The sequence below is a fragment of the Anguilla anguilla genome, chromosome 2, assembly GCF_013347855.1.
Source record: "Anguilla anguilla isolate fAngAng1 chromosome 2, fAngAng1.pri, whole genome shotgun sequence".
Classification (NCBI taxonomy): domain Eukaryota; kingdom Metazoa; phylum Chordata; class Actinopteri; order Anguilliformes; family Anguillidae; genus Anguilla; species Anguilla anguilla.
The window spans coordinates 6,411,820-6,436,452 of record NC_049202.1 but is presented as its reverse complement, the minus strand read 5'-3'; the positions used below and the strand labels follow the sequence as shown (position 1 = coordinate 6,436,452).

The window sequence follows — 24,633 nt, the reverse complement described above, 5'->3', positions numbered from 1 at the left end:
CCCGGATCGCCATTTGTTTGAGTTAGGTGTTGAGCTGAGACCTCGGTGCCATTCAGCCACCTGCTGAGGGGACCCCGGCAACGCTAACGCTAGGTCCAGGTCATCACGTTCAGGGGGTCATCCCCTGCACTTCTGCTTGACAGAGACAATATACTACATACAGCGTGTTAATGGTGTTTTTATTTATCTTAAGGGCAAATACTATTCCAGGTCCAGTCAAAGCAGAACCAGTTAAATCTGTGGGGACGTTGCGTTTTACAGGATTTCAAAGATTAGATAAGAATTCTGTGTCTGCCTTAATATTTGAATGTGTAGCATGTGTGGCTACACGTAACACACCTTATAACATGCAAAAAGTCTGTTTAATTTAATAATCCCAAAATCCTTTTTTTTCAGCAGATCAGCAAATAACTTGCTCAAACAAGTCAATTTCCTTAAGATATTGGATACATTGACTTGGTAAAAACAGGTTCCACTCATATAGAAACGTGATGGTTTTACAGAATAACGTCGTACAATGAATAATTAATTAGCAGGTCACCAGTAACTGGCTCATGTCTCTGGCAGTGGTCGAACGGGTAACTAGGGGTTAAAGTTAAGGGGGAGGGGGGTACTTGACAGAAAACCAGCAGAACGGTATAAAACATCGGCAGAGCATGCTTTTACAAACTGTGAGTGAGAGGAAGTTTACGGGGATCGCAGCGAAGCACGCGCTACAGCTGGGCAGGGTGGATTTGTGAAGTTCTGCATGCTGAAGCCACCGTCCAGAAATTAATGGATAGACTCTCTTTTAATTAGGCCATGTAACACTACCGTTGAAAGCCATGGGAACTATCAAAGTGACAGTTGGACTGCATCAATAGCATTTGTTTTCCAGAAATTAAATTCCCTAAACACTGAGAGAGAAATAAATAAGTAATCTTGGGACTATAGACACTCGAGCACTAAAACAGGCTGTGGTTTTAAGCACTTAAAAGGTTACACAAGGTAACACTAGTAACTAAATAAAAATTCGCGTTGATGAAGGAGCCCCTATCACCAGAGATGCGTAAGACCCGCAGGAAATTCAGACCAAGAAGACAAAGCTGACAAGCACAAACTGTAGGTGAACCGGACAGCCCACTTGAGTGTTGCTCGAGCAAGTGCACGGGACATTTACCTGAACTTGCGAACACCGGAGCGGAACTTTCTGCTTTAAAACGGAGACAGACAATTCGTTTATTATTTTGCAGACGTGTTCCCTATGTTTGTAGCGGCACTTGATCAAGATAAAAGAAACGAAAGAAATGTTTCCACTCGGTACTGAGACATTCTTTGATTCTTTGAAGTAGCAGGGTTCTGATAGAAAAGTAATTCCCTTGGTGTCAAGGAAATTGAATTTAACTACCCTAACGGTCCTTATATTAAAAAGAGTAACAGTAATCATTCACCAGATGTTATTTATTTTCTGTTGCAATTTAATTTGAGCGCATGCAACCTTCACGTTCTTTCTGAGGAACTGCACAACACGTGCCCGCGGAATTGTTCGGAATCTTCAGATCCCAGATTACAGTTTTTTTCTCAATTTTAATATTTTCCTGAACTTGTCATTTTGAAACCCGAAGTGGCTCCACAGTGGTGTTGCGGCTCCTCTTCCGCGGCGGATCCGGAGATCGGAGTCTCTGCAGCGGGAGGAGGCGGCGGTGGACCCCCGACACCCCCGACTCCCCCGCAGGGTCCCAAAACCGGCCGCGTTAGAAGGATGGTTCGGCTGGTGGCAGAGTTGCTACTGCTGTTAGGACTTCTCCTCTTAACTTTGCACATTACGGTGTTACGGAGCAGTCCGCTACCACAAGGAAATGCTACACTGGAAAACTTGCAGATTCCGTCGCTCGCTGAGGTAAGCTGGATCTCATTTTGACCTGGGTAATTTGCAAAACGTGCTCGTTTCAAACATGGGGCTAGCTCTCTTCCTCATGCGTATTCATTGCTCTCAATCACCCACTCATTCTTTTAATGGCAATGGACGGACGTGTTGTTAAGTCCGTTCATATTTAAACGACATTTTGTTTCATACTGTGCTTGAAGCGTGCGGACTGTCATCAGACTCGCTTCCTGTGGCGCGTAAAGTGGGAACGCATTTGGAGAACTGCGTGAATATGCTGCTTCGCTAGTTGAGCTCCTTGGCTGGTCGTCATGTTTTAGCTTATAGTTGGCCAACGCAGTGTGCCTAAGCTTTTGCAACAGCTGCTAGTATTATTCTCTTTACGATGGTAAAATGTTATCGGACTTACAGTTTGTGAGATAAGCAGTTTTGACCACTACGAGTTACAAACTCGGTTACAGTATGAAAGCGGTTTTAAACAGGTGGTTTGTTGGTTTGGTGGACGGTTTTCGTTAAAAAACAGCATTATTTTGTCCTCTAAATAAAGGCTCTTCTTGACAAGTTGCCTTGCTCATTTGGAGGGATGCTAACTGACTTTGAAAGCACTGGTAAACCCTTTGCAGATGTAGTAAACCACATGGTGGAAGGTTAATGTATAATGAATTAGGCATAGGCCTACACTCAATGTTCAAGTATTCTGTGGTTAAAACATAGATTGGAATCAGCTGCTGGATCGTGTCGATGAGCTATATTAACTGGACTGAAGCACCCAGAAGAGAAATTCAATGGCATGATCTCCCTAGTAATACAAAAAAGCCTGCTTTCGTCATTCTTTCTTTGCAATTGATCTCATAATATTTTGTTTTGACTAATTAGTGCAGGTTCATGGGGGTTAGAGGAAGGGACTGAGAGAAAAACACAGGAGAAATCAGGAGTAACCACAGAGAGAGAGAGAGAAAGAGAGAGAGAGAGAGAGAGAGAGAGATGGGTAGGCTAATTGGGGGCACAGTGCTAGCTGCTGGATTTGGTGAAAATAATCTACTTCTTCGACATGCGGAGCTCAAAGAGCAGGAAGTAGCCTGCGTCGTCCAGGAAAACAAAGGAAATGCCATTCGCCGGAGGTTAATGCTACCATTGTGCATGCTTCCCATCTTGTCATCACTAGCCCTTCTGTGTAATTGGCCCAGTCCCAGGGCCGGAGCTCTTAGGTTACCTAAGAAACGGAGGGAATCAGCTGCTCATGCCTAATACGGTAGTGATGTCATAATGTGTAGCACTTACACGCACAGATGTTTCAGAACTAAAATATTTTCAGCAGGTGCATGAAGTAAATTACAGTCATTCACTGTTTGCCCTGCTGCAAAATTTAGAGACATAAGCTCATTAGCATAGGTTAGTTAGATGTTAGTTAGTTGCTTCATTATTTATTCTTAGCTGTAGAAATAATTTTAGCATAGATGGAAAATGTGTTTAGTGCAGTGCTTTAGCTATTTTTTGTTTTATTATGCACAGCTACTTTGCACAGAATGTTAACAATTTTTTGTTCTCCATTTACTAATAGATTTTACAAAAGTGAAACAGGTGGAATTGACTGCCTTCTATGAGTTTGAGGTAACCAGTGCTAGTCGAGCTTGAGACGGACACACATTGGCTGCCTGTATTCTTATCCTTTTATTTTGGACGTCTCCTGGAATTATGGGGGGAAAAAAGAGCCATCCTTCCTCGCTGTGCTCCTCCCTTGTCTGTAGTCCTTCTTTTTCCGCTGTGTTGTTGACAGTGTAATGATATAGCCAGAGATCTGTGGATGTTCTTTATAAAACCTTGCATTGTGTGTGGGGCCCTTTCCCCAGGGAATGGCAGGTCACTGGCACCAACGAGGGAAGGGGGGGGGATGCGGGGGGGTCATAAATTACCCCTGACCCCACCCCCTTTGCTGCAGGGCAGTGCCTGTCATCATGGTGTCATCCCACCGAATCCAATCAAACCCAGCCCAACCCAATCTGACCCAACCAACTCAACCCAGCCCGATTCAACCCAACCCAACCCAACGCTCCTGTTGACCCAGCAGAGGACATGTCCTTTTCCTGCATCAGTAGCTGAGGCATTTCTGTGAAATACTCCAGTATGGAGAGTGAAAGATCGTGAGTTGCAGCGAATCAGAGTCAAATCAGAATATATGCAGACACTTGCGGATCTGTGGTGTTTATGCAGTAACAGACCAAATAAGCATCCCACTGGTGCAGTGAATGGGACTTTATTACAACATTTATTGACAAAGGCTTTTGATGCTTGCGTTTTATTGTTGGACCTCGATAGACACCAAATGTTCCAAATCAGGCACATTTTAGTGCTCCAGAAATCAAGCAAAGGAGACTGGAAATGGTACGCTTTCATTTTTTTAAAGGACATTCCATGTTGTCCTATTTTTGCAAGATATTTTCCAAATATATTGCAAAGCCAGTTCTTTATTCATATATAAATATATGTTATTTTTTTCTGATAGGTCTCAGGAGGGCATATACATTGTCTAGGGCAGTGGTTCTTAACCTGGGTTCGGTCGAACCCTAGGGGTTCGGTGAGTCGGTCTCAGGGGTTCGGTGGAGCCTCCGCCGCAGAGGTCCACCCCTCAGTCTAGTCTGCAGTTAGTTAGTTTTTTTACTAAAGAAGGGTTCGGTGAATGAGCATATGAAACTGGTGGGGTTCGGTGCCTCCAACAAGGTTAAGAACCACTGGTCTAGGGTCATGGATGGTATGTCCAGAGAAAGCACTGGACCTTGGTTTTTCAGTGCAGTGACCTGTAAATTCGGGTCACTAACCAAAGGTTGTGACCCAGAGGTTGCAGGTTCAGTTCCCAGGTAGGGCACTGCTGTTGGACTCTTGAGCAGCCTGAACTGCTTGAGTAAATGCAAAGCTATAAATGGATACTATGTAAAAACGAGAAAGTTGCCTTAGTCGCTCTGGCGCTAAATGCTCATAATATAATGCAGTGGTCTCCAACCCTGGTCCTGGAGAGCTACAGGGTCTGCTGGTTTTTGTTTTCACCTTAAAATCAGCACCCAATTGAGACCCAAGACACCAGGTGAGTTGAGTTAACTGTGTAATCAACTGCTCTAATTGATTCATGAAGTGCAGAGTCACTATGAAAACCAGCAGACCCTGTAGCTCTCCAGGACCAGGGTTGGAGACCACTGATATAACGCAATGATCACCACTAGGTCTATAGCAGAGGCAGTTAACGGCTTCTCTTTCTGACCGGGGAGCCTGCTCTCTGTCTGCAGCCGCTGCGCAGACATGCAGCCCCCAGGACGGACGGCTGCGCAGCTCAGCTTGGAGACCGCAGATGTGAAGAGAAGCTGTTTTCTGACTGCGTGCGGTTTGGGTGGATGTCCCCTGCTTTCCAATCTGCGCTCTACAGCACTGCAGCAGTGACAGAGAGGTCAGCAGCAGTGATCGATTCAGCTTGCTTAATCATCTGGGCTTTCCGAATCAGGGAGAAAAATGAAAAAAAAACAGCGGAATGAAAACCTTATAAAAAGCTGATAATTAAATAATCGGACCATTCTGGGACTTGCGAGTCCATGTGTTTATTTAGTGGACACTTAATGAGAGCTAAATAGATTTTTGGGTGGGTGGAATTGATTTTACCCCCATGGTTGTAAGCTGTGCTTTTTTTCCCCTCTGAACAAATAAAACTCTGCCTAACCCACATTAAAAAAAAAAGTTGTTTGTATATAAGACTCGGCACCACATGGTAACCATTTCTTCTCAGATTGATTAATGGTGGTCTGCAGGCCCGATGTTTACAAAGGGACTCGATGCTGACAACAGCGGTAGCCCAAGCATTCCTTCTTCACGGTCCACATTTACCCTGTACGTTCAAACATATTGTCTTCAAAAGGGCTTATTCCTTTTTTTTTCCCTTTCTTTAGGGCGTTGACAAATGGTCAGATCTAAATATTTTAATCAACGTTGAAGGAAGGAGGGGGGGGGAGATATAATCCGTTTGGATTTGATTACAACTTACCGCATTGCATGTACGGTTGTTTGAGCGTTTCATAATATGTGGCTGATTTGAAGTTTAAACAGTTTCTCTTGTCATGGGCATGCGGGCCAGTGTGCTTTAAAGTGTTTACTGAAGACAATGGGGGTTCTCTGAAGGCATGGAGATGCATGGAAAAAAACCACAATCTGTGTCAGGGTCCCGTAAATTTTTTAAGACGTAATGAAAAGAGTCTGTCACGGAGCCTGTCATTTGTTTAGTCACTGGAAACTATTGCATGCCAGTCATGCAACGGAGGATGGATGGCGTTCGTGAAGGCTGGCACAAAGAGAATTGCTCTGGGACAGAACGAAATCTCCGCATCCATGGGAAAGTCCTCCTCTCTCTCTGTCAATGTCTCGTTCACTTCGTTCACTTTAGGCCTTTAGGTGTCAGTGAACTTTGAAGACTCCTGCAGATACTTTTTTTCAGACATGTAATCAACGCCTATGAATCATAACGTCTGATTCGTCATTCTGAATCATACGACCTTTGTTCTGAATATTGGTGAAAATGTAGGTGCTTGTTTATTTGAAAGTGTTAGTAATGTGAAAGAATTTGACCGGTCTCTAAAGGGTTTAAGTATTTCAAATGATTATTTGACCTAGGTCTGGTGGACGTTTCCTCTTGCAGTGACCCAGGGAGGAAAAGCTAGACATCTCGAGGGATGTAAATCTAAGTTGAGAAGTTTTGCCATAAACAGGCTAGGCTAGCACCAATTTAGCTCAGGTTTTTACCTGGATATAACCTTGTGGCGTCCTTGCTGGCTCAAAAACTTTCAGTTTTCAACCAAACGTAGCCAGATTTTCACCTGAACGCCTAAGGTGGCGTTCCTCTGACCGCAAAAATGTTCAGAGGGGGGTGAGACGGATCTCAACCGTTTTTGCCATCTCAACGAGGAAAACATTTCCTGTTTGAATTTGAATTTCATATTTGTGCATTCCTGAAAATGCTCTACATTTCTGTGCTTTGTGGTTCTGAAACACTGCATAAACAACTCTCCTCTTCTCGCACCCACAATGGAATGTAACATTATGCTGAAGGTTTATGTAGTGTCACCGTCCATCAAACACACTGATGACTGCATGATATCTCCTCACTGCCTGAACGTTCTTGTCTGCATTTTTGTGGATAAAGGCGTCTGGTAACTGAATAAATTTTACGTGCGCGTTGTTTTAAACAAGCGGCGTTGTGCACATTTGAGGAATTTACAGTACGCTTCTGCGATGTTTCCACTGACCCCAGTGAAACTCTGAGTCGACAAAATGAGATTCGAAAATAAGACCGGTCGTGTCTTGCCTTGTTGCGGCTGAGGGGGGGTTTTCCTGAAGTGTACGAGGTTTATGAATGAGCTTCAGTTTTTTTTTTCCAGTTATGGGGCCTGTATTGATGTTGGCCAAGCTGAGCTTCTCTTGTTCTCGCTGTGTTTATGCTGCGGTATGAACAGTCGTTCCACACTGGAAAAGTTTTCCTTTCACAGGTGTCGTATGTGTGGTGCTTGACAAGATTAAGGAGGACACAAACCAGAATCACACCTGGTAAGGAGCGAACAACTGGTTCTCGAGAAAAATCCTTTTTTCCATGTCTGACGCACCATACGAAATGGAGATGTGAGCCCTTGTCCGTCAAATAAGCTGGTTTCTGTTTGTCATTGTCAGAATCCTACAAGATTTAACTCTTAAATACAAGGAATGTCAGGCCCCACCCGGGTCCCGGACGCTAGGCAGGAGGAGAGGGTCTTTTCCCCTTGCCGTCCTACAGTATGTGTGCAGCGTTCATTTCCTTCCCCCACCTCCCGCTGGAGTTCCCCCAGAGTTCCATCCAGTCGCTCCTTTAATCCATGCCATGCTCCTTTAATCAACTCTCAAGTGAAAAAAAAAAAAAAAAACCGAGGGAAGAGGAGGAAGAGAGGATGGAGGAATTTGGGGGGGGGGGAGCAGGGAGCTCTGTTCATTGCTTTTTGAGGGAACGTCCTGGGATGTTTGGGATGATGTGATTAGCCCTAAAAAGTCCCGTCACCTTTGATCTTAGAAATTTAGACATTTGAGGAGACAGGCTTCTCCTGAGGGGTTGGTTATTGGCAGACCCACGGCACTGTTTTGGTGCATTGGCTCAGAGTTTGTCATTTCAGTCTTTGCATTGATTTCATTTTTTGAAAACTCGATTTTGCTTGTCAATTGAGTTCTTGCTGGTCTGAGTCGTTCTTGTCTTACATGAAACGGCATTGAGGTGCTTCACTGAGAAATCTGAACTGAGGGGGTGGGGGGAACAGGCACAATTATCCCGTGTGTTTCTGGTAAAGTCATGTCAGAACCTGAAAAATACTGAGACATTCAAAGAAGGTGAAAGTTTCCTATTGCGCTGGCGTATTTACATTGTGGGATTTTAGGAACAACATACGTACAATTTTGTACATGTCAGTTGACACTACACGAGAAGGGAAACTGCAGTAATAACAATGCAGAATTTTTCTTTCCATTCTTTTCATATTTTTTCTTTTCTTTCATGTAAGTAGTTTTCATTCAAATACGCAGTGAAATCCTCAGTGTTAAATTAACCCAGACTATGTTTATGTGAGTTCAAAAGGGACCATGTGTACTCTTCAATAGTTCAAATGCTCAATCAGAGGTAATTTCACACTGAACATTTTACTGTGTGCAGAATAATTTCTACACATGGAATTAAACAGCTTGTGGATTGGGATGACAGGCGTGGATCAATCTATTTATTTCCTTTATCAGGGGAATGGAAAACAACATTTATAGCTACTCAAATTACACTTAATGGCAGAACACTCTAAAAAGGACTGAATGGCAGCATAATTCAGTTTAAACGCCATTTAAATTGAACTGGCAGCTTTCCCTTTGGGTTGGAACAGCCTGTTCAGACAGAAGCAGAAAGCATTACCACTGCTCTGCTGAGCGTCCGGGGTGTAATTCTTGTGCAATCAATCAATCAATCAATCAATCAGTAAATAAATAACATGTATACTGTGAGAATGCATTGCAGAAATATAGAAATATTTCATACATTATTGAAAGTACATGGGACATACAAATGCATAACGATATAGTATTGTATGTATATATATATATATATATATATATATTATTGCCATATATTTTTCATCCATTGGCCTTATATTTTTTCAGAGATTTTTCTGTATGATGAAAAGGAACCAAATTTGGATTGCTCAGTAGTGATGGGCTTTGATTTCTCAGAGGGGGAGGGGCCTCAATTGCTCAAAGGGGGAGGGGCCTCGGTGACCCAGGCTGAATCGTGCTTTGAAAGACCCGGAGATGTAACGCACTGATAATCATGTAAATCATGTTTAAATTGTGAGCTTTCAAAGGTGCCTTTGAAAAGCAAACCTGACCACAACAGCTGTTTCGCGATTAATGGAAAGTGCATTTGGAAGAAGCTTGTAGCACCCATTTATTTGGGGTTTTTTTTTTGGGGGGGGGGGGGGGGAGGGAGTGGGGGAGAGGCTATGTTAGCTGGCGAATGATGAAACGGATCTGTGCGTAGAGAGATGTTCACGGAGATTGTTCGGGATTTAACCTTAAAAGGGAACCGTGACATCAGCGCTCTCCGAAGACGAGAGAAGCGCGAACGATGAGCCGCCGTCGAGCGTGAGAGGATCAAACGTGCTTTTGAACAGGTTGCCTAGCGCCCTCCCACAAACCAAAGGTCATTTGTAGTCTTGAGAGCGAGAGGGAGTGTTTAAAGAAAACTGTGTGTAATGCTGTTTGTCGTTTTACTTGGAAGAGATGCCTCTGAATTCCGAAGGTCCAGAAATTATAGCTGATAACCAATTAACGAAAAGTTTGGTGAAGATGACTGAGGGCTTTTACGTATAATTTCACTGATTTATTGCAAACTTTCAGGATTAGATAGATGGGCTGGGGAAACCTAGTCTTATGGAGAGTGTATCTGTTCAACCATTTGTTAATTCATAATCGTACCAAATAATATGCATTTAAACTGCATAGAACGTGTATACATCAAAAATCCTTCTAGTGAGCTGCCTCAAGGCAAAAAAAACCCCAAAAAACTTTTTATTTTTTATTTTTATTGCTTATGTATTGTGGCAAAGGGACTATGTGTTAGGCCATTCCTAGCAATTAATGAATCATAAAAAAGAAAAAAAACTTACACATATGCCTCCATGAATGTGGTGAACATTGCAACGAATGAAACATTGATTAAGTGTTTTTATTTTTTATTTTTTATGTAACACTTGGTTAACCTGCTTGCAAATCTGAAGGCTGGGAGTTTTATTTTATTTCAGTGCAGTTGAGACCTCCGGACAGATCCGGCTTTGGCAGCTGAGCAGGTCCCTTTATGAAGGCCATCGTTTCCTGAGGAACTTCCTCGTTGGCTTGGGCAAAGCTAGTTAGTGTGTGGGCGAGGTCTTTTCTTATACACAATAAAATCTCGATCTCACTCTCACTCTCATAGAGTACCTGTGGTCCCGCTTGGACTCGTATAAGTTACAGTTAGGCTAGGTGAACTTTGGGAGATTTTACGGTGCATTCACCGATGGCCAAGGCTAAACTTAGCGGCCAGTTGGCTGAAGTCTTACGGCAGCACTTTCAGGTCTGAGCGCGTGCAGGAAAAAAAAAAAAAAAAACAAGGAGAGGAAAAATCCAAATAAGAAGATCAATGGTGTCCTTTGATCGTGCTGTCCGCTGTAGAAGTAGAGAGGATTAGTGGCTTCTTAAAGCTGTCTGTCCAATTGGGAGTAATTGCTTCTTGTGTGTGTGTGTGTGTGTGTGTGTGTGTGTGTGTGTGCGTGTGATTGGGACCACATGTCTCGAGGGTTCTCGGGGACACATTTACAAACTCCAGGAGACAGGAGAGTGTTTGCAGTATCAAGTGAAATCTTCACATCAGTAGACCTGCTTGTGCTTTCTTGGCTTGAAGCTTCAGCATCTATCCATCAATTGGCTGCTTGGTAGAAGAGTGAGCCCTGCAAAAAAGTCTGTCTTAACTGGTCTTGTAATTAGACTTAAAATATTCATCTTAAAATCGTTTTTCTCTCATCTATAAAATATTAGCTTATGTTGCTGTTTACTTGACAAGTGAAATTTTATTACCTCATTTGCAAATCTCGAAATGAGTAAAACTGTCTCACCTCATTGACAATATTTTTGTCTTATTTACCAAAAAAAGTAACAGAAATGAGATTTTAAGTCTAAATATAAGACGAAAATACTTGTCGAGATTGACTTGTCTTTTGGTGTGGCGCCACACCATCTCCCACACACTGTCAACATCCAATGTTTGTCTTGCATGTTGCATTGAAATAGTGGGCTGCCTTTTTGTTCTTTTTTTTTTCTATCGACCTCATCTGTGAGTAAAAAATGGGGGCTAGGTCAGGGGGAGTCCCGTTAGAACAGACTGTAACGTCAGATTCAGTAGATAAGACAAGATGAAAGCCCAAACGGCAACCAGCCGAAGAACTGTAAGATCCATAGCGCTTCCTTTATGACCCATAAAAGGTTCAGTCTCATCCCCGGTCAGCAGAGATACATTTAAGCAGCTTGCAGATGCCTTTGGCCAGAGGTGATTTACACGGCCTACTTATTTTTCTTTTATGTAAAATACGCTTATATAACGGGAGATACTGATGCACCGTTTCTTGAGGGTACAAAGGCTGTGTCCCACACCTGGGAGGTGAACCCGCAACCTCTTAAGCTTAGATCAGGGGGGGTGCTCAATCTTATCCAGAAAGGGCTGGTGTGGGTGTAGGCTTTTGTGCCAACCAAGCAGTTACACACCTGATTCTACTGAACAACTACTACTAGTCTTTTCTAAGGACCTTGATTAATGGAATCACAGTGTTTAAAGCTTGCACCAACACCAGCCCTTTCTAAAGAAGACTGAGGAACCATGTCTTAGGTACAAGCCCAGTCGCCTAACCATTATTCCACATTGATGTAGTCGGTTTTTATAGTGTTAGAAGAGATCGGCCTACAGGCGTATATTCACCTCCCCCTGTGTTGTTTTTTTTGTTGTTGTTGATAATAATTCCTCCCCGAGGGCCAATCAGGAAATGAGATGATGAATGTAAGGAGCTGCAGCGCTAATTTCGGTCTGCTAAACGGCGCAATCAATAAAGCACAGGGGTCCCCGTGGAATGGGATCGCGCAGAGCTTCTCTGGGACAGAAACATCTCAACCGGGGACCCCTTCACAGGCCCGTCTCCACTTTTACGGGAGTGTTCGCATCCCAAACCCCCTCATCTGTACGTCAAACGGGGCAGGGGCTGTGTTCGGGGACCTGCAGATTTCAGGAATTATGTGTAACACCTGTGTAGGCTCTGCAGCAAAACTGTCTAAAGTTGCCTGTTTGAGTTTTCTTTGTACAGTGCATTTTACAAACAATTGCCAGTCACAACACGCTTCACAGTAATCTACTGACAAAGGATCTGGTGATAATTTTTATAGGAAAATTATTATTTTTATGCTTAATAATAATTTAACCAATGTCTGTAAGGTTACCGTCTGGTATAATTGTAAGTTTTTATAACTCCTAGGTTACTTTTGTAGAAGAGATCTCTGAAAGACTTTGTGGTAAAATAAGGGTGCAGAGAAACTGTGCCAGGCTGACAGTATTCAAATCAGTTTTCTTTTTTTAACTTGTGTACAGCGTGAGGTGAGAATTCACACCTCTGCGCTAACTTCCAAATCCAAAGATCAGCTTTGTGTTTTTTTTGTATGGGAATGTGACCTGAAGTGTCCCGTGCTGAACCCACCCAAGGGAAGAGATTTTTGGGCTGTCCCTCGGAGGAGAAAAGAGGGTCTGTCCCAGGCTGTGTGGTTTAGGCTCCTCCGTGACCCTCACTGACACGGCCCCCATTGCCCCCTACCCCCCCATCCCCCCCGGTCCCTCAGATTGCCCTTGTCCCAGACCACTGTAGTGTCCCACAGCAGGATTTACGATGCCGGTTACTCCCATTTGAACTCCTGTCAGCCTGAAATATTATTTTAATGGCGCTAAGCAGCTCTCTTGAGGGACACATTAGTCTTTATCGCGTCGATATTTTAGCATGTTTTTTGTTTTGCTAAGGAAGGTCAGCCTTTGCTTCGTAAAATTCCTTGTCTCATATAGCTTTTTTCCCCTCCATCTCCCTTTTCACCACTCAAAGAATCATAGCTTGCCTAATGGGCTTCATGAGGTTTTAGTTAAGAGAGTTCAGACACCACTCAACACTTGGGGTTGTGGAGCCTCTCTTCATTGGTTAAGGAGCCGGGCTTGCCACACAGATTGTGGGTTTTTGGGTTTTGTTTCCAGGTGCGGCTTTGCTATTGTACCCAAGAGCAAGGTGCTTAAACCCGAAATCAACTGTAGTAAATTCAGGTTTATGAATGGATTTTTAAGCCATTTTGGATATCCTCACGGAAATGGAATATATTCTAAATGTGTGGGCATGGAATATATTAGTATATAATGAAGCTGCGATTGAATTGCATATTTTACTGCTCTTCATTTGGACTCCCAGTATATTTATATTTGCAGTATATTCCACATTTGCTGAATTCCTAAAATTGAACAAGTGTTTATTCTTCCTGTTTGTTCAGAGTGATGTCAGTGTGGAGAGAAGCTCCTCCCCCTCCGTCCACCAGCCGCCAGGCATTGGTGGGACTCTACAGAGGGATGGGCCCGGTGCCTTCGTCTTGGATCTCCACAAGTTCCCCGACCTCGCCAAGGCCGATATGAACCGCCAGAACCCCAACATTCAGGTAACTTTCCCTCATTCTCATTGGCTGAGAAACGCAGAACCCCCCAACATTCAGGTAACTTTCCCTCATTCTCATTGACTGAGAAACACAGAACCCCCAACATTCAGGTAACTTTCCTTCATTCTCATTGGCTCAGAAACACAAATGCCTTCTGGTGGAAATGGAAACAAGAATATAATAGAATCGGGCGACACAAGTCGACACATATGGTCAGCACTCTTTATGTGCTTGGCATCTACCAGTGACTGGTGAGGAAGAGAAACAGAAAAATAAAAAGAGGGTGGAATGAGAGAAAGAAAAAGATTAAATTGTGTAACTCTTATATGGAGAGAGAGAGAGATATTATGCATTACAATGACTCAAAAAGTAGAGTTTGTGAGAGAAAGAGAGTGGGTAAGAGAAAGGGAGAAATGAAGGAGAAAACCTCTGGGTCGTTTCTTGGCAAACGGAAGAGAGACTGAATGTTCTGATGCACACCACTAAGCCCTTTCAACTGGACGCCATTTTAAATTCACTGCATTAATGGAACTGAGGACCCGCATTCAGTCAAACAAGTTCTTACACACAGTTGCATAACATTTCTACCGAAGCAGCAATGTGAGTTCAGAGGGTTTCCCTTTTTTTTAATGTTATTCTGCTAGTAGTGTTTCAGTATCTATATGAAATACAATCTTGTAACGTCCTATGACCTAATCTTAATTTATCTATAATCTATAAAGATATTGCATCTTGATATGTGTCGTTGCTGTTCAGATAGCACGGGCACGTGTGTATGTGCATGTCCATGCATGTGTGTGTGTGTGTTTGTGTTTGTGTGTGTGTGTGCACAGATAGAAACAACCCAAATCAGGAATACACATGAAAACACAGAAATGCATGTTTACAAGCTCACACATCATTAGAGATCATTGCAGTAATGGTGCAATTACCATGTAGCTGCTGGAGATACGTTCTTACATTCTTTCCATTACTCTCATCTGAGCCTACTTAATCTACTGCAGTAAACAACTGCATTTGATTGGTTCAGATCAACCAATGGTCGCAGCACATACAAGTTCCACCAAAAAATTTCACTCTATCCATTCTTTCTCTCTCCTACTTTGACTTGGTTGGTGATGTGCAGAAGAGTCGTACTGTGTTATGATCTTTTGTTCCGATAACTTCCCAAAGCTTCAAACTTATTTTGGAGAGTTCTGCAGCTTTGGTCCTGGAGAGCCATGCAGTCTTCTGGTTTTTGTTGCATTTAATTGATCAATTAAAACGATTAATTAGACTATTAACTCTCTGGGTCTTTGGTCTGAATCAGTTGCTGATATTAAGGCGAAAATAAAAAACCAGCAGAGCCTGTAGTCTAGCGGGTCCAGAAGATCCCAGTTCTGGAGAATATACTCCTGAAACACACAGACCCCTTCTCTGGTGGTAATTGGGCAGCATAGCACAGTCATAAACTTAGTCATGCGATACTGAAATACAGTAATGAGCGTCTTCATTGCCCTAAAGGGGCCAGTTCACTGCTAAGTGAGTTCTTTTGGCTGTAGGTGTGTATGGGTTGGAGGAAGAGCTGGAGGCAGCTTCCGTCTACCGGTCCCATGGGTTCCTTTGGGAGCTGCTCATTGGCACATGAAGGCAGTTCGTGGAGGCCGCCATGTTTGACTACGGGTCTTTTGGCACCAGAGCATGCACACTGGGTACCTAAACGTGAAGGGATGAATGGGAATGGAAATAATCTTATATCTTCTGTGGGGCTCAGAAAAATAAAATTTGTTCCTGGAGAGTAATTAGTACTGTGTGAAGACATTTTTGAATTTAAACGTACTGTCCAAAGTATCATTTGGCCAGGGTAATTCATAGTTTTGAATGGACTTCAATGGGGAAATAAGCTTTTTGGCACCAGAGGCTTACTAAACTGCAATACCTCGGTAACCACTCGAGCTTGCCTGCTTTGACGTTAATGGTTCCCTGAGAGCACAAGCTAATGCTCCACAGCGCCCCACGGTGGTCGGGGAAAAGTGCATTACGCGGTGTTTCCTGTTTCCTCAGGTGACCATCGAGGTGGTGGACGGGCGGGAGGGGGCGGAGCCAGAGCAAGACCTGCGGAAGGAGAGCAAACCTGGGAGGGGTTCGTCCAGCTGGAGGGACTGGTGGAGCCGATCGTCACCCTCAGTCGCCGGCGGCAACACCGGTGGTAACCCGGACGACAGCAACTTCCTCAAACCAGAGTGGGAACGACGAGGAGGCGGGGCCACCCAGAGAGGAGGTTTCGAGAGCAAGAAGCAGACGGAATACGGTGAGTGTGTGTGTGTGTGTGTGTGTGTGTGCGTGTGTTTGTGTGTGTATACATATGCAGGCAGGAATCATGAATCTGGCTGTTGACAGATAATTTTATTGAGACAAATTCCTCTGCGACATTAAAATGTTCAAATTTATGCTGTAAATTATAATCTTGTAAAGATATCAGTGTATATCCCCCAATGCCTGTTGTGTGACTCAGAGGCGGATAGAAGGGGTGGGGGGGGGGGCGTTGAATAAATAATAGACGTTTACATGAAAGAATTTCAGCCTCCTGCAAAGTGCATTCTCACAGTGCCTCAGCATGTCTGTTCGCAATTAGCAATTCACAGTTCAGTCATTTGGCAGATGCTTTTTAGCCGGCGCGTCTACCAGAACATTCCAGAACGTACCGGAACTCGGCTGAATACCTGCTCCTTCATGAACAATTCAATTCAATGTTTTTTGTTTTTTTTTACAGAGAACTATCACAAAGACACTTTACAGAGAAAGATAAGGAAAATTAGGCAGAAACCAGGCCTGAATCCCCAAAAAGCAAACTGAGGTAAAAACTCTCCAGTGGTTAGAAGAAAAAAAAGACCTCCAGACTGTAGAAGGGTAGCTTTTTTGCCCCCAAAAAATGTTGTCGCTATCTCACTCATGTGACCATGACATGGGTCACATTGGCATGAGCAGTCACCTTACGTCAGCCGTTACAGATGTGCTTACATCTGGCTTAATCATGTGTACTTATTATATGTGAGATTTGCAGATTCGGGTCTAATGCCTTATCTTTGTTGGCGCCTTGATTGCGTACATGGCCAGTGATTCAAAGAACAGGGACCTCACTGATCTCACAAATTCTGTGTGGCAAGAAACCGCAGTGAACCACCTCTCCATGCCTTATAACGGAAGGATATTTTCTGGTGAGAATATAGGCCATTCTGAGCATTTACCTCTGCTCTGGAGAGAATCCAGCCCTGTGGTCAAGCTTGAACTACAGGCAGTGGTTCCCAACCCTGATCCTGGAGATTCGCTGTCCTGTAGGTTTCAACTGTAAATTGGCACACCTGATTCTGCCAATTAGCAGCATAACATAACCTAATGACAAGAACAAGCCATTCAACCCAATGATGCTTGCCATTTTCCTAACTAAACTATGCCTAGTGCTCTGATTTCCTACAAACTAGATTGTATCTAACACCATATCAAGCCTGGTCTTGAAAACCCTCAGAGTTTCTGCCTCTGCTACAGGACCTGGCAGGCTATTCTACACAGTGACTATATAATAACTACTATAAATAAATAATAAATAGAAATACCCGTTATCCGTGCGGATAGTCCTCTCGCAGTTCACTGTATATTTAATCCTCTTAAACGTACATCTGCTCTCTGTGTGCTACTGTGTGTTGCGGCTGTTGTTCCTTTTAAAAGAAATTCTCTTTAGTGTGTCATTTGAGATTATCGTGGAGTCACAGTCTGATAGCTGGCCCTCAGTCAAGTTTAATGGCCGTTAATAGGCGGCAGATGTTATGCTGAAGCCTAAATACCGAATGGAGGCGTGTAGCCAATGCTAATATTCTACAGTTATATCGCAGCTTTGCGACATCATTGCACATTGCACAGGAACAAATGTAGAACCAGGCTGTGCACTTTTTAAGCATTTAATGCTGAATAATCACCAGGTTTTTTGTAAATTAACTTGGAAAAATAATATGTGTTTTATTGACCATTCCACACTTCAGAATGAAGACGACACGTTTGCTAAAACATGCGGATAGTAGCCACCTCTACTTGGTCGGTTTTCACTGCCAATAGTAAGGTCGCTTAAAAGCTCTCTTCATTAGAATTTATTTTAAAATGCCCTAATTAACATACCTTTTAACAGAGTTTTCCATAGCGAGTGGCACATTTCTCTTTTCAGATGCATTCTGACTCATGGATGTGACGGATGATTTATCGTAACTACCTCGATTTTTGCCTCCCACACGAAATTCTTGGTCCCGTACCTCGTTTAGGCTCAGATGACAAGATTAGCATCTCTTACGCAAGTACCTTGGCACTCGATAGTTTGTGAGGCAACCTTGTGTGGTTTGTAGATATGGCCTCCTGCTATTGAAATACCCCCCTCCCGCCCCACTCCCCAATCCTGTATCTCTAATCTTGCCAGATACCTGTTGCAACTGAAGCTAACCTGAGGCAGTTCATTCATGATGGCCATGATTTTCATTGCACTGCATTAATACACAGTGCTCAAGCAGCTACAAAATGGTCCTTTGGGGCATTTCTTGAGTACTTAATGATGTTCTGGCCACCCTGTGTGGAAATCAAAAAGTGAAGTGACAAAAATCACACCCAGCAGGGTGGAGGGTTGTGGGTTTTTTTTGGGTTGGTGTAGAAGACAACAGTGAAGGAATAAGACTTTTGTTCTTTTTTTAAACCCAGCATAGCCTATTTAAAGACTTTGCAGAATGATGGAAAATGTAAGCCACGGTCGTTCAGTTCAGTGAATTTTATTGAAATCGAGCGCTTGAATGAATTGAAAAATGCCTTAAAATGTTCTCTGAGGATTTTGTAAATTGATTAAATGAGTTGTGTGCACCAAGTGTAGCCAAAGTTAATGCATCAGTGAGTGGGTATGCGTGTTCCGATGTGGTGTGGATAGCTTAGCTCTTGCAGTTTCCCAGTAACTGTGAGAGTCATTATCAGAAGCATGCTAACGTGCTAACGGGTGGGTGACCCAGAGCCTCTGGTACCAATGACCCGTGGCCTCCATCTACACAGTGTTCTGTCAGGACCACTGTCATCAAAGTAGAACTTTATTGACAATAAAGGCAATACAGTTATGTTTGGCGGTATGGCTCTGTTCTGGAGCTCTCCCGCCAACCACGCAGCCCGCGTGGATAAGGCCGGGAGGCCAGCAGCCAAACCCCCCTAGAGGGGTACACACAGAACAGATCCAGCAGCAAAGCAAGTTCTTAACACATAGGGGTGGAGCAATGCAATTTCTTAACACATAGGAATGGATAAATGCAAATTCTTGACGCATGGGGATGGAGCTGGGGTGGTGGAGGGGATTTACGAAGCAACGTGCAGCGCTTGCATGCAGGAGGAGCAGCCGAATGAGTAGAGGGAGGCTGTTTAAGTAGACCGCCCTGTTAGTGAATGTACTGTGATAGGCGAACATCACTCAGCTGAGCCATCAGCTGATTCAGCCGGAGCGCTTGACTCTCGTGGCCTGCCAGAACTACGCGATGCTCCATGTTCCCAAAGTTTTTTGGTCAGGCCCCCCCTTTGGTAATATAAATAATTTTAAGCCCCCCACCATATATACCTGTCCTGCCCTGTATCTTTTTTTCTTTAACCCTCACCTTGCCCCCCCACTTTGGGCACCGCTGCGCCGAACCTCAGGCAGACTGTCAGCTCCTCCTCCCCCCCCCCACCCCCCCTCACGCCTCCTTTCCCGCCGCAGATTACATCGACGGCGACGGGGACTGGAGCGGCTGGTCGCCGTGCAGCGTCACCTGCGGCAACGGGAACCAGAAGCGCACCAGGTCGTGCGGATACGCCTGCACGGCGACTGAGTCGCGAACCTGCGACATGCCGGCCTGCCCAGGTCAGTGAAACCGGAGGCGTCGGCATCAACAGCCGGGCCGGGTGACCAATCAGCACACACCATTCGCCATTCGTTACCGTGGTGACCGAGAGTGAATGACAGCCATTGTGAGGACTCGGTTTTAGACATTTAACCTATTATTAAAATAAATTTTTCAGTTAATCTGGCAAGACAAAAGCAGAGGAAGATGCAAGACAAAGGCATAGAATTTCAAACATTCAACAACAATTTATAGAAATAGATTTAACACACAGTCCGTTCATTCGGTTGGATGTTTATTTACTGTTGAAATTCAGGTTCCTTTTGCCTTGCTTAAGGGTACGACAGCAATGCTCCACCTGTGTTGCAAACCCAGTCCCCTAACCGTTATTGTAACCTGTCAAATTCCCCCTGTATATCACAAAGTACTCATAAAATACATTTCCTCTTCATTTAATCTGTGGGTTGCTCTGAACAGGAATCGAAGATGCCTTCAGGACAGCCGCCACTGAAGTCAGTCTGCTTGCCGGAACGGACGAATTCAACGCCACCGAGCTCTTCGGCGTCGGTGAGGTTCCAGACCCCTCCAGTTCATAGTTGGATTAACGTTCACCCCCCCCGTCATGCGCTACCTTGAATGTGGTCCCGGACGGTCTAAATCTGGCAGGTTTCCCAGTCTTCCTTTAAGAACTAATGTTCTCTGAAGGTGGGGACATTAAGCCAAATTTGTTTTAACGAGATAATGATCGGTTCGGTCATGTGGTTAAAAGCACTAGAGCTAAAGGGCCACGATTGAGTAGCCCTGATAGCATCTGATAATTTAAACACCATCTGAAATGTCACAGCTGAACATCCTTTCAAAAGATGATTCATAATTCCTAATTCCACTTTGCCTGGAAACAGCACCTTCTGCAGCAGAAATAGACACACTGCAGAAACCCCTGATGACTTACCTCTCTCTCTGCCGTTTCATTGTTTGAGTTTGAATCCCTGGTTTGAACTGCCACCGTCATCTTAGCCTCCCTTTCATTGAATCCGTTTGGTTGGTTAGTAGTGATAGGTTACATCCCAAAAAAAAGTGGGCGGGGTTTATCGCTCAGAGCTACACTGTTTACACCAGGCTTGTACCCTGGGCTAGGCTAGGCTAGGCTAACCGTGACCCGATGCCTTCCAGACACAGACAGCTGCGAGAGGTGGATGAACTGCAAGAGCGAGTTCCTGAAGAAGTACATGCTGAAGGTGGCCAGCGACCTGCCCTCCTGCCCCTGCACCTACCCCACGGAGGTGGCCTACTCCTCGGCGGACATCCGCGACCCCGCGGCGGGGCGGGACTTCCGCTGGAAGGACGCCAGCGGTCCCAAGGAGCGGCTGGAGATCTACAAGCCCACGGCGCGCTACTGCATCCGCTCGGCGCTCACCCTGCGCTCCGCCACCCTGGCGGCCCAGCACTGCTGCTACGACGACGGCATGCGCCTCGTCACCCGCGGCAAGGGCGCCGGCTCGCCCAACCTCATCAGCACCGAGTTCTCCGAGGACCTGCACTACAAGGTGGACGTCCTGCCCTGGGTCTTCTGCAAGGGGGACTGGAGCCGCTACAACCGGGCCCGCCCCCCGAACAACGGGCGGAAGTGCGAGGAGAACCCCGCCGACGACGATTACAACAAGCAGATCGAGGAGGCCAAGGAGTTCTGAGGCGGCTCCCGTCTCCCGGTCCCGCGCCAGGACCCGAGAAGGGGAAACCGGGAGAAAAGAAAAGATGTCGGGCGTTAGGCAGGTGGCAGAAGCAAACCGCTGTCCGTCCTCTGGGTTGTTCGGGTAGAGATTCGTGCCAAACAGAGGCCCGCGGCCTCGTGAGGCTGAGAGCTCTTCAGCGGAGACGGCAGATTCTTGCATCGCATCCGTGTAATCTAATTTACTTCCCTAGAAACAAATGTTGCTTATTTTAGCAGACCCGATGACAACAAACTTTTTTTTTTTTAAACTCTTAACATCACAAATCTTTTAATGTTTTTTTTTTTTGTCCACCAGAACTTGTATATAAATGTCATCTGCTGTCAATCAGTGTTGGCCATCAAAAGGAGGAAATGTATTTTTTTCTGTTGTACAAAGGGAAAATGAGACCCTTTTTGGGGTTCATGGGTATTGTAGTTAATGTGGTATGTGTTTACAATGCCAACATGGGTGAAGCAGATGTAAAATTAATATAAAAAAATAAAAAACTTGGGCCATGTACAGTTTTTGAATGAGGCGGCTGTTTCACTTCTAACAGTGACTGATGCTTGGACTTGAACATCTGCCTTCTGTTTCTGCAGATAAAGGGAAAAAGGGAAGCTAAACTTTTAAATCTAATTCTCGACAAAAGGGATCCAGTGTGGTGACCAGACAGGGCACTCAGTGTGTCTGTCTGTCTGCAAACAGAAACTATTTACAGGGACTAAAAGCTACCAGGACCAGATGCTTTCTGTATTCGAAGAGTGCAATCTTCTCCAAACCTGGGTTTGGGTTTAATATTCAGGTTTCTCTGTACATTCATAAACTTGTTTATTTAGCATGCATCAAAAAAACAACATACAGTCCAATTTTATTTTTATTTTTATTATATTATTATTATTATTATTGTTATTATTATTATCTTTGACCCTATGTCATTCTTGCTCATGTAAAAACTGCATTATTTTTGTAAAGTATTTATTAAATTGTAGCTATGCTTCATTCATTGAGTATTATTCTTAGGCGGACAACGTTTGGTGTCGGCGAGGGACTTCTGAGAGATGAATGTTTAAATAAAAGCATTAAATGACGTTAAATCAAACACATCTATTTGCTTGGTTTGACCATTTTGTATGTGGGACCTGAGACCGGTCCAATAGTTTTTTTTTTTCCTGTAGTGGTATCAGTGTAAACAGTTTTAATTTTTAACGCTCTGGATCGTTTCTCAGATGTCGTGGGTAAGTTCTCCCACAGTCCTCTTCACTTCCTGCAGTGCTGTGAGAGAGGCGATCATGGGAAAGGCGATCTCTCTTAATTAAGCCGTCCCAACAGCTGTGGCAGGATGTGTATTAGTTCCATCCTGTGCTGCCGTACTCGGCTGCCTCAGATGTGATTGTGTAACGTCTCATTTTCTCTCCCCCCCCCTGCCCTGCCCCCCCACCCCCCGCCCCCCCCCCGGCTCCCCTTCCACAGCCTCTGGCACGCGTGCATCCCCAAATTCCAGCGTGATTTTACAGGGAAAGCTTGTCTACACACACACACACACACACACACTCTCACACACACACACTCTCACACACACACTCTCACACACACACACACACACACACACACTCTCACACACACGTACACACTCACTCTCACACACACACACACACACACACGCACACTCACACACGCACACTCACACGCACATGTACACACTCTCACTCACACACACACGCACACTCACACGCACATGTACACACACGTACACACTCACTCACACACACGCACACAAACTCTAACACTCACACACGCTCATATGCACGCACGCACATGTATACAACCCACACACACGCACGCACACACATACACTCACATGCACACACACACACACACACACACACAAACGCTAGATGTTTCAAGAGGTTTTTCCTTCAGAGCCAAAATCCGTACCCTAGGAACCCCTTTTCATATAAGAGGGCTGGGAAAGCAGAGCGTGTGACACACCCTCGCTCTGCCGAGAGGAACTCTGGTTAACCCGTGACCGTGACTGTCAGGTTCATCCACGGTGACTCCAGCAAGCTCCACACCTCAGGGACTCGCTGAACACAAAACCACCTCAGAAAGCCTGAGCTTCCTGCCAAACCTTTCCTCTGCTACGTGTCAAACGCTCGTCTAAGTACCCTTTTTGACGGATGAAACGGCAATGCCCCGGGTGGGAATCAAACCTGCAACCTGTGATGTTGTTATACTTGGCCTGTCTGAATGCAACCCTTCTCCTGCCGTTATGTCATCCGCTTTTTCAGCGCCCGTGCTCCGAGGACAAGCACTCGGGCCAAGTACTTAACGGCGTTCCACATTTCCTTTCATCAGTCGGTAAGGTTGACAACTTTCCAACCTCCCCCTCACAGGTCTTGAATATGAGGATGTAATGTATCTGCCCCGAGTTTCAATCTGCCAAACAGAAACAAACTGAAGAATGGGAGGGTATTTCACCAAGGAAGATTTAAAATTTTACATAAGCTGGAGGTTTTTGCGATGCTTTTCTAATGTGGTCTTAAACATATTTGTGTACACTTTAAATATTTCTCCTTGTAGAATGGAAGGCTTTTTCAGAGTTAACAAATGCATTTCATCGATTCAATATACGCTTGAGATGGTCAGTATTTTTTTTCCTTCCTTTCCTGGGAAAGCAATGTTTTGTTTGAATCGTGACCAAAAAATTATGCACAGGAGAGAAGCCAAAATGACTTTGTTTGGTAATTACTCTAATGGCTCGTAATGCAATTAATGGATTATCGAAATCATTCATCATCCTTGCAAGAGCATTCAGCCTGTCGATAATCAGTTAGCATGCAGAGCAGGTTCAACAAGCGACGTGTAAGTTATGTTTCTATTAAAATTAGACTGGTTTGGTCCATTGGCTTGTACCATTAACGCACAGGGCTTCAGTGTACTGTCCTGGTGTCACAAAAAATAAGCCCCTCCTCTAATACCAGATAAGTTCCTCATTATGACATCACAATTTAAATGGAATGTCTGTGCTGTAATGATGATAGCGATGCATTGCCAATTTAGTCATAGGAGGAGAAGATTGCGGTCGTACACCGGGTGGGGGGGTAGACCTATTTGGGTTTACCTGGGACCCCCAGGGAACAGCGTGTGCCTCCATCAGTGAGTGCAGGGCTCAGCTGGTGGGCTGTGGGGTGACAGAATCTAGGAGAATAATAAAAAATAAATAAAACTTGGAGAGAAAAATGGTTTTAAAAGAAAGCATGAATTGATCTTTCACACCATCCAGAAGGAATGCCTTTGCATAGCAGCTAAAAGCAGGTTCTTTGAAGTCAGACTTTTATTATCCCAGTAAATGAGGTAAGAAAAAAAAACCAAAAAAAACATTACTTTCAGAAATGCTGTCAACGCA

At 44.4% G+C, this 24,633-nt stretch overlaps 1 protein-coding gene across 1 annotated transcript; it reads left to right on the top strand.

The window, feature by feature from the left end:
• Positions 1-656: 656 nt before the first annotated feature.
• On the top strand, positions 657-22,330 carry LOC118219565 (isthmin-1-like). Its single transcript, XM_035402800.1, has 6 exons — positions 657-1,879; positions 13,490-13,651; positions 15,692-15,938; positions 19,392-19,535; positions 19,993-20,082; positions 20,689-22,330. Exons 1-6 carry the CDS (start codon positions 1,742-1,744, stop codon positions 21,204-21,206), a joined length of 1,299 nt encoding a protein of 432 aa, XP_035258691.1. The 5' UTR covers positions 657-1,741; the 3' UTR covers positions 21,207-22,330.
• The last annotated feature ends 2,303 nt before the right edge of the window (positions 22,331-24,633 follow it).